The sequence below is a fragment of the Cebus imitator genome, unplaced genomic scaffold (genome assembly GCF_001604975.1).
Source record: "Cebus imitator isolate Cc_AM_T3 unplaced genomic scaffold, Cebus_imitator-1.0 Scaffold384, whole genome shotgun sequence".
NCBI classification, from domain to species: Eukaryota; Metazoa; Chordata; class Mammalia; order Primates; family Cebidae; genus Cebus; species Cebus imitator.
In genome coordinates, this window is record NW_016107699.1 from 79,475 (window position 1) to 89,091 (window position 9,617).

The 9,617-nt window shown below is 63.1% G+C and overlaps 1 protein-coding gene across 5 annotated transcripts; it reads right to left on the bottom strand.

Moving 5' to 3' along the window:
* Positions 1–370: 370 nt before the first annotated feature.
* On the bottom strand, positions 371–8,823 carry IGF2 (insulin like growth factor 2). Of its 5 annotated transcripts, XM_017507703.2 has the most exons (5): positions 8,457–8,823; positions 7,750–7,914; positions 3,079–3,241; positions 1,306–1,454; positions 371–1,017 (listed from the first exon to the last, which is right to left on the bottom strand). In XM_017507703.2, exons 2-5 carry the CDS (start codon positions 7,909–7,911, stop codon positions 781–783), a joined length of 711 nt encoding a protein of 236 aa, XP_017363192.1. In that variant the 5' UTR covers positions 7,912–7,914; positions 8,457–8,823; the 3' UTR covers positions 371–780. The 5 variants fall into 5 exon arrangements, with proteins under 5 accessions (XP_017363192.1, XP_037587073.1, XP_017363194.1 ...); XM_037731145.1 differs by lacking the exon at positions 7,750–7,914 and having other exon boundaries at positions 8,457–8,630; XM_017507705.2 differs by lacking the exons at positions 7,750–7,914; positions 8,457–8,823 and adding an exon at positions 5,859–6,984.
* Between the last annotated feature and the right edge of the window lie 794 nt (positions 8,824–9,617).

Consider the following 9,617-nt stretch of genomic DNA (forward strand, 5'->3'; position numbering starts at 1 on the left):
GAAGTTTGGGGGTGAGGGTTGGGCCAATTAAATTGTGTTTGTGTGGATTTGGGTTCTCATGCTCTGGCCTCCCCTCCTGCGGTCTCACTGGGTCCCTCCGGCTGCTCAATGATGTTCAGTGATGGAAAAGGAGTGAGAAGCCAGCTGGGTTGTTGCTGCACTGGGGTGGCCGGATTAGAAGGGAGATGGCGGTAACAGCGACATGCCCACCTGTGATTTCTGGGGCCCCTCTTTTCTCTTTGCTGGTTCAGGGACTCAAGTCCAGGCCAATTTGACTCAAAGTCCACGGGAGAAGAGAAAGAGGGGGTGGGGAGTGCCAAATTCCTTTATTTTGCCAATTGTTTCTAAGACAATTTTTTTTTTTTTTTTTTTTGCCTATTGATTTTTTTGGTTGTTGGGTTTTTTAAAGCCAATTTCTGAGCTTTTCTGGTGTTTCTATAAAGCCAATTAGTTTTAAGAGGGCCGTTGTGTGTTGGGGGAAGGGGTTAGTTTGATGTTTGATTTTTTATGTGTGGGGATAATTTGGTGGGGGCGTAGAGAATGTTTAAAGCCAATCAATTTTGTACATTTTTGAAGATGTTGCTGTATTTCCTCAGCCCGATGGAGGGGGCAGAGGAGAGTAGCCTGTTTTTGGGGAGACGGGGCACGGGGGCTGGGGTCAGGAGAAGCCCGGGGGGAAAGTAGAACCGAGAGATTTTAGCGATGGAACCTGATGGAAACGCCCGTGGTCAGGAGGGAGGTGGTGGTGCTGGGCCGCAGACTCGTGGCAGGCAGTTTTTCTCACTTCTGATTGCTGGACATCTCTGGGGGGGCGCCCCCGTGGGTGGGGTCTTGGGTGGACAGAGCGGTCAGGGGACGGTGACGCTTGGCCTCCTTGAACAGCTCGAGCTCCTTGGTGAGCACACGACCCCGGCGGTTGTGCAGGAGGGCAGGCAGGGTCCTGCGCAGGCGCTGGGTGGACTGCTTCCAGGTGTCATATTGGAAGATCTTGCCCACGGGGTGTCTGGGGAAGTTGTCCTGGGAGGGGAAGGGGCTGGTCAGCAGATGGCCACTCTCTGCTCCTCCGCCTGAGCCACCCACCTGATCTGACATCCCACCCCTCACCCCATGACTGCACTGGCTAACGTCCAGGGGCAGGGGGATGGGAGGGGCCAACGCCTGAGCTGCTCCCCAGCCACGTAGCAAGCAAAGAAGTCACGGGTCCTCACCCCCGGCTAAGAGTCCCAGTGGCCACAGGAAACACCAAGAGCCCAAAGCCCTGTTTCTCTGTCTTGAGGGAAAGAGGAAGGGGCCCAGAACCCTCACCGGAAGCACGGTCGGAGAGGTCGACACGTCCCTCTCGGACTTGGCGGGGGTGGCACAGTAGGTCTCCAGGAGGGCCAGGTCGCAGCTGCGGAAGCAGCACTCCTCCACGATGCCACGGCTGCGACGGCTCACACGGCTTGCGGGCCTGCCTGGAAGTCCACAGCACAGAGAGAGGGCGTTAGCACCGCACTGCCCCACTGTCCCGGGGGGGCTGCGGGAGGAGAAAACAGCCCTGTCCCCAGGCCACCCTTCGGGTCAGGGGAGGGAAGCCAGAGCTGGCAGGCAGAGGTGTCCCAGAAAGAAGAGAGGTGGGAGGGAGGTGAGCGGGATCCAGACCAGCCCCTGGCCTCTGCTGCCTCCTCCCTCAGATGAACAGTGGGCACAAGCTCTCGGTCCCATGGCCAGATGGACCCCACCAGGACCAAAGGCCCACACTGAGGGTGGTTAGGGAAAGGTGTGAGGTGTGAACCCAGTTCAGGGGACCCCACAGGAGGGGACTGCTGTCCCTGAGCTTGGACTCTGGCTTGGCGCCACCCAGGAGGCTGGAGGGGCCCACACCACCCCTGCAGCTGCTGAGACAGGGAGACAAGGGCAGGAGAGAAGAAGACGGGAGGAGAGGAGTGAGGAGGCGCGATGGAACCACTCCCTTCTTTCCTCCCGTCTTCCCCCTCTCCCCCACAGCAAGGCTCAGCTAGCTGGAAGGGGTGAGTTGCTGGGGCTCCACCTTGGGGTGCCAAAGGGCAGGTGCCATCAGCCGGAGGAGGGAGCAGGAGCCCCATCACGGGGTCCCCCAAGTGGGGGCTCGGCCCTCCCCTCCTCTCAGGAAAGCCTGGTGCAGGGAAGCTTCTCCCTGGGAAAGGACCGGCTGGCACCAGGCCCTGCAGTGCCACGTCCTACCCCCAAATGGGGCAGGAGAGAGAGGGGGCACAGGAGAGGCCAGGGCAGGCGTGGGCTTCCAGGGTCAAGCAGCAGAAACACTTTCCAGAGAAAAGTTTTGAAGTACATTTGCATCCTGTGAGCCCATTTCAAAGAGTGGGTAAGTAGAGGTGGTGAAGATGCCACTCCGGGTGAGTGTCAGGTGGGATAAGCCGTGCGGCCCCAGCCAGTGAGGGGCTGTCCCTCCCCCACCCCATCAGGCATGCCCAGGCACCATGCCTGCCTCTGCATCCACCCAGCCCCCCTCTGAGGGTGGGGTCTCAAGGACAGCAAGCTGTGCACCCACCTGCCAGCCCCCAGGCTGGAAGACCGAGAGAGAAACAGGAGGAAAGGCCGAAGTGTCTTGCCGTCAGCAGGCGGGCACCCCCCACGGTGCATGCACACCCAGCACACGCTGCATGCACAGTCAGGAGGCGCATGCATGCTCAGCCCTGCCACCTGCCAGCTGCTCTTGCTTTATTGGGTTTAATTCTTTAAGTCACTTTATTTTAATTCTGATCACTCATTGAACATACGTCCCTTGTCAAAACATCCAAAAGGTGCAGGAAGAAAGGCAGGCTCTTCCTTTAGAGCCTGAAGCCCTAGCGGCGCAGTGCCTTGGCAGCCGGAGCCTCGTGGCTCCCATCAGGAATTCTGATGCCGAGGGCAACCCCCGTGGGTGTCCCCTCTGGCTCACCCTTCACAGGAGCATGTGATGGGAAAGTCAGCGGGTGTGGGAAATTCGGCTGGAAGGTCAAAGTCTCACGGTAAGGGGCCGGGCCGCTGACATTGGAGTGTGCTCCCCTTGGCTTGAGGCCAGGGGCCTGAGCACGTTTGAGGAAGCCCCCCACCACTTACTGAAGTAGAAGCCGCGGTCCCCACAGACGAACTGGAGGGTGTCCACCAGCTCCCCGCCACACAAGGTCTCCCTGGGGCGGTAAGCAGCAATGCAGCACGAGGCGAAGGCCAAGAAGGTGAGAAGCACCAGCATCGACTTCCCCATTGGGAATCCCATTGGTACCTGCGGGCGGGAGAGAAGCCGCATGAGCAGGGCAGCTGGGCCAAGCCCTAGGCCAGGGGCGCCCCTCCCGAACAGGGACACTCAGCCAACCTAGAAATTCAATTGAACATTTAAAGCATTTAAAGGATTTCCTAGAAACATTATTTTTATTACAAAAGTAACACATAGGCCATGACGCTGAGGTGAGGGCACGGGCCACGTGGAGGGCGGTGCGTGTGGAAGCACATGGGAAGGCCGCCTTGCTTTGATTTGCAAGAAGCTCTAGTAATTTGATGAGAGGGGTGACCATCTCCATGGTCATTATTGCAGGAGCTCAGCGGCATCCACAGCAGTAGGGGCCAAGCTGGACCCCGGACCTGGCCTCTGTGCTATGACACCACAGGGGCAGGGCCAGCCAGGGGCACATCACCACTTCTCAGGCCTTAGCCCCAGCCCCTACAGAGCCTGTGCCTCCAGGAGGACCAGTCCGCTTCCCTCACCCCCCCCCGACCCCCAGCTGAACAGGGGTGTCCAGGAGGACCATCCCCCTCAACGCAGCAGGCCCCACCCCCTCCCTGGTTTTGCCACCTTTCCAGTCTGCAGCTGAGCCAGACCTGGGTCAAGGACTCCAATGCTTAGCACTACCCCGACACCCATGCTCCTAGGGATCTTGTTTTCCCAGTCACCCAGTTCTCAAACTCCAGTCTGCCTGAGGCACCCCAAACACACACGCAAGCCCAGAGCCTCCCTTCCAGACCTCAAGTTGAAGCACTGAGGCCAGGGACCTCCAGAAAATCTCCCCATTTGCGCTACCAAACTCTCCTGGCGGGAGCTGGAGAGACCAGCTCAGACCACCTGGGACATCAGACCCCAGGATCCCCGACTGCAATCTGGAAGGAGAGGCCGATCTTCAGACACACCCCCTCCACAGGCTGCAGGGCTGCAGGGGTAAACCACCTCGGGGTGGGAGGCCGGGGTCACTACAGCAGGCCGCTCCTGCCCCCTCAGGGCGGCAGCCCCAGCCTTCCCTCCACAGACCCAGGAGACTTTCTGATGCAATAAATTGCGGGGCCGAAGCACCGCTTTGCGTGGCCTCTCTCTAGAGCAGTGGGCGGCCCTGCCGAGAGTCTGAAAGCCTCCTCGATCATCTCCTTGACTGGGCCCCAGCCAGTCCCTTCGCCACCCCCTCTGCCACCCGCTTTCAAATTCCAAGAGCACACCCCACCAGCTGGCCACGCGAGCCCTCGCTTCGATTCCGGAGCCAACCCCACCACTCTGAACCTGGAGGTCTGGCTCAGGGTGCGGGCTCAGAAAAGCGGGACTGGGACGGGAAGCCCGCGGAGATGCGGAGCAGGTGAGGACCCAGGAAAAGCCCCGCGCTGGACGGGGGAGGGGGCCGAAGGGAAGGAAGAAACGGAAGGAGCAGGTGAGGAAGCAGAGACCAGGTAGGGGCAGGGGCAGAGGCAGAGAAAGGAAGGGTGGTGCTGTTGGAGAGGCAGCAGGCGAGCGGGCGTGCGGGCGGCTGCAGGGCCCGAGCCCCAGACGTGGGCCGTGCCCCCTGCTGCCCTGTCTCAGGCTGGAGTGGGATGGCAGCGGGGATCCTCACTCCACAGCCCTGGTTACCTACAGCTCAGCAGGAGGCTCGCTGGGGCTGGAGGAGGAGAAGGAAGAGAAGGAAGAGGAGGCTGGAAGAGTCTCTCTCACAGGAGAAGCCAATGTCCAGTCTGCAGGCTGGTCAGTGCCTCGGCTTTTATCCCTGAGCCGGGCTCCGCCCAGCCCGGGCTCCACCCTGCCCCCCACCCCTCTCCCTGCTGACCACTCCCCCGCGGCTTTGCTCCCGCCCCCTCCCTCCTCCCAACCAGTCTCTTCTCTCCTGCACCCCCCACCCCCGAGCTCTGGACCATCCCTTCGCAAAGTGCCACTGGCTCCCCATCCTGCACCCCCAGCCCCGTTCTGCACGGGGGGGGGGTCTTCCCACCTCCTTGTATGGAAACTTCCACGCTGCCCACTGGGCAGGAGCCTCTCTGGCTTGAAGTCTCTGCCCTTCTTGGCCCCAGACCAGCAGCCCCTCTCTCCCTCTCCCGGGACTCCGTTTTGGAAACGTTGCGGACAGAGCAAGAGGGGGTGTGGGGGGAGATATCGCGAATGTGGCGTCTCCTGCCAGCTCTGCCCCTCTCCATCCCGGCCCCGCCCACCCCGTCTTCCTCTCGCGGTCTTGCTGGCACCGCGTCAACATACCAGGGTGGGCTTCTGCGCCTCCGCGCCCCTCCTCATTACCCAGCACCCCAGAGGGAGGCCAGGGCCCGCCAGGCACGAATCACACATGTTCGGCTGCACCCCCGACACCCACAGACTGACCAGGAAGTGGCCCTTGCAGACAGTGCACACCTCCCTCGGCCCCTCCCGACACCCCCACCCCACCCCAGGCCCGCCGCCAGGGTGAGCGCGCAGGGAACTCCGCTCAGGGAACGGCCCCGAAGCTGCCTGTCCTCCTCCTCCTCCTCCCCCCTCCACAACCCCGGGCTCAGCCGCCCCACCAAACCCCGCAGGCCCGGGCCGCGAGCAGGCGGAGGAAGGGCCAGGCGTCCGGCGCAGCCCGCGCCGCCCCGGCCCCAGCCCCGGCCCGCGCGCCGCTTACCTGGAAGCCGGCGACAATGCCGCCCACCTCCCTGCTGCGTGTCGCAAACCGAACAGCGGGCGTTGGCCCTCCTGCCGGACACTCCTCTGCCAGCGCCGCTCTGGCCGAGTCGCGGAGGCCGAATGTGCGACGGGGCAGAGCGGGGGGATGGCTTTTTTTGGGGGGGAGGAATTCGTCTGATCGTCTAGGGAGGACGGGCCGTCTTCGGGCTGGGGCGGGCCAGATGTTGTACTTTTAGGGGGGGAAAAGGTATCGGGAAATGAGGTCAGCTGTTGTATCAAGGATAGAGGGGGGCAGAGATAGTGGGAGAGACAGAGTGAACGTGAAAAGGGGGGGGCCGAAGACAGGGCGAGAGGGAGAGAGGACAGCGAGAGGCGGGCAGGCTCACAGCGGGAGAGAACAGCACGGAGAGAAACAGAAAGCGTGTAATTAATCCACTTTGGTTCTGCGAAGGCGAGAGGGCGGGCGTGAGGCGGGGAGGGAGTCTGAGGCTGGGAGCTGGGGGGGACGGGAGGGAGCGAAGGGAAGATTGCGGGAGAAAGAGCGGGGCCGGGGCCAGATGCCAAGAGGGGCGCGGGGAGCACAGAGAAGCCAAGGGAAGGGCGCCACGTCTAGGGGCCGGGGGCGGAGGTGACTGCGGGGCGGAGTGGAGGCTGCACCCGGGCCGCGGGCACCCAGCTCGGTTTGGGGCGACGGAGCCCTCAGCCGTCGCAAGCCCGGGCCTCGGGGGGAGACAGGCGGTGGCGGCGCCGGGGCCGCTCGGGACGCAGCGTAGAAGGGGAGCGGCCCGAGGCTGCGCGCCGGGGGGAGGGCTGGGGGGGGAGCGCGGGGGGTGACAACGCCGGCGGCCTGCGAGCCGGACTGCCTGCGGGGGGAACCGCCTCCTCGGGCGAAGCGGGGATGGGGGGTTGAGGTAGATAAAGAGGAGGCGGCGGGGAATCCGCAGGCCCGGCGGAGCGCGACCCCGCGGACGGCGCCCGGGACGGGAGTCAGCAGCGAGGCAGCGGGCGACGTCGACGCGGGGCCGCCTGCCCGGTGGAGGCGCTGGTGGGCCGAGCGCGGGGCGGGCGTGGGCCGGGAGGCGGGGGCGGCCGGAAGGGGGGGCCGGGGCCAACCGGGCCTCACGCAGCTCCGCCGGAGAGCAGGCGAACTGCGGGCGCCCACGCCCGGCTCTTATAGTCGCGCCAGCCCGCGGCCCAGCGCCCGCGCGAGCCCCGCTGGCCTTGCGCCCGCGCCAATGGGCGCCCGCGGAGCCCTCGCCCCGCCTTTGGCCCGCCCCCGCAACCCGAGCCAAGCGCGGGGCGGGGGGGGGTATGGGCCGGGGGCTCTGGGGCCCCCCGGGGGGGCGGCGGGGGCGGGGGGGCGCGGGGGGAAGATGGGTGGGGGGCAGGGAGTCGCCGAGCACGAAGGCCATGCTGAATGCCCGTTCTAGAGAATTCGGGGGCCCCATCTCCGGTTTCTAGGGTGCCCGGGTGGCCTGTGCTCGTGAGCTAGGGTCTCCGGGCAGGCAGGCGCAGGCCGGCTCCCAACGCCCCGCCAGGAGACTACACCGCCAGTGCGCCGCGTCTGACTGCAGAGGCAGGTGGTTAGGGGCTGGGTCGGGGGTCCCTGCTGGTTGCGGCCGCGGAGGGAGCCCCTGGGCTCGGGCGGAGCGCGCATCCGCCACCTGCCCCAGCAGGAGGAGCCGGCCACGCGGCGCCTAAAGCCTCAGCCAGATCCCGAGCGCCCCCCGGTGCCGCGCCGGAGCCCCGGAGCCCCGGCCAGGTGCGGGACACCGGCAAGGCCAACTGGGCTGGGCCGAATCTGGGCCAGGCTTGGAGCCCGCCTAGGGTGCGAGGCTGCGGCCGCCAGAGGAGAGAGATTAGAGCGGGAAACACAGATCAAATCCTACCTGCATGGCCGAGCTCACCGCGTTGCGTCTAAGCAGCTCGCCTCTGGGGCCCACCCAAAATATCCGGATAATGGTTACCCCGTCCTCAGAACGTTGGACTGGCATAGACGCGAGTTCAGTCTCGGGGGCCACCGCGATAATTTGGGGGTCTGGGGAGACCATCTCCTGGAGAGTTTGGACGATGTAAGAAAGCACTGTGATTTTTACCAAGTCAAAACCACGCACCAAATCCCGCACCCCGCCGCCTAAGCCTGGCCAAGGGGAAGGGGCCGCCAGCGGAAACTCGCGCCCCCCAGCCCCCATCGCCCCCCTCGCTCCGCCATCAATCACTTCGCCCGCGTTCCGCGCGCGCCTCCCGGCGGAGTCCTAGGCCCGCGGGCTACAGGCACTTTGCTGCCCGGCGGGAGTGCCTCTCCTCCGCGTCCCTAGCCCCAGCGCCCCGCCCGCCCCACTTCGGGCCCCTCCAGCAGCTTTCCCCACAAGTGTGATCTTTGCAATGAGCAAACAAAAGTGGTGCTGATTTCGGGGCGCCCAGCCGGAGCCAGCGGGCCGCCAAGCCGCAAGTCCGCAGCCCGGTTCCGCGCCCCGTGCCGGCCTCCCAGGCGGCAGCCCGAGAGAGCGCCAGCCTCGGCGGGAAGGCAGCGGATGAGGGCGGGAGCCAGGCAGGGGCGCAGAGGCGGCGGGGACCGGCGCGGCGGGGAGCTCACCGCGAAGTTGGAGGCTGAGTCCGCGGGCGCACCAGGAGCCCAGGCAGCGGGCGATCGAACGCTCTGTGGAGGGCGGTGGACGCTGCTGAAGGTGAGCGAGACCCCGGGGCCAGTCCTCGGTGTCTGCGAGCAACGCCCAGTCCGTTGGAAGACCAGGAGACAATGCCCAAATTTGGGGGAGACTGGGGGCAATGCCCGGTCGCTTTCCTGGACACGGGGAAGCCCTGCCCACGTCCTGGGGGCGCGCGGCAGACCCACGTGTGTTTGGGGAACACGAGAGAAATTTCCCAAGTCCGAGTTGCTCTGGGGACTTGGTAGGAGACAGGCCCGAAACCAGTGCCCGCTGTGCGCGGGGTTGGGGAAGCTGTAGTGGGCGGCCGGCGAGCCGGGAACAATGCCCAAATTTTGGGAAACGCAACTCTGCCTTGGGGGCTTAGCGAATGGGTGTCCTGGAGGAGGGGAACCCAGGGGCTCCGCTAATTTGAGACCCGTGATTAATGACTAAACCTGAGACTCCAAAAAGTAGATGACAGGTTTGGGGGATGAGGGAAATTGCTCCATGCATTGGGAGCATCGAGAGAGGGGTCTAAAATAAGGACCAGCTAGCTTGGAGGACCCACGAAATCCCAGACCGATTTGTGAGGAGAGGTTAGTTAAAGAAAATTCTCCATATGCAGTTGGTAGGGGTTGCCTAAGAAGCACATTGCCTGAAATTGGCAGATGAAAGCAAGGGACACATTTTGGGGATCCAAACACATTCTTGGTGTGTTAGGGGGAAGCTGAGATTAATTTTCACATGTTAAGAATAAAAGTTAGTGGCCTGGACGCTTGCAGCATCCGGGTGAAAATAACCTTCATAATTACCGTGGCTTCAGGGAAAGGTTTTAATATCCTTCAGAGACGGAGGAAGCACTGTCTAAATTTTGGGGGAACCTGGAGTGTAATCAGTACATTTGGGGCAAGCAAAAAAAAAAAATCAGTATTCTTTTTCTATGTTAATTTTTAAGTGATTTCCATAGTTTGTTTTTGGTAAACAAGAAAAATGCTGTATGTTTTCCTGGACAGTGTCTGCATTTGGGGAAGCCCAGTCAAATACGTTTCAAGCTTTTGGGACCCACGGAAATTACCCAGTGGAGATTTCATATCTAAATTTCCGGGAAC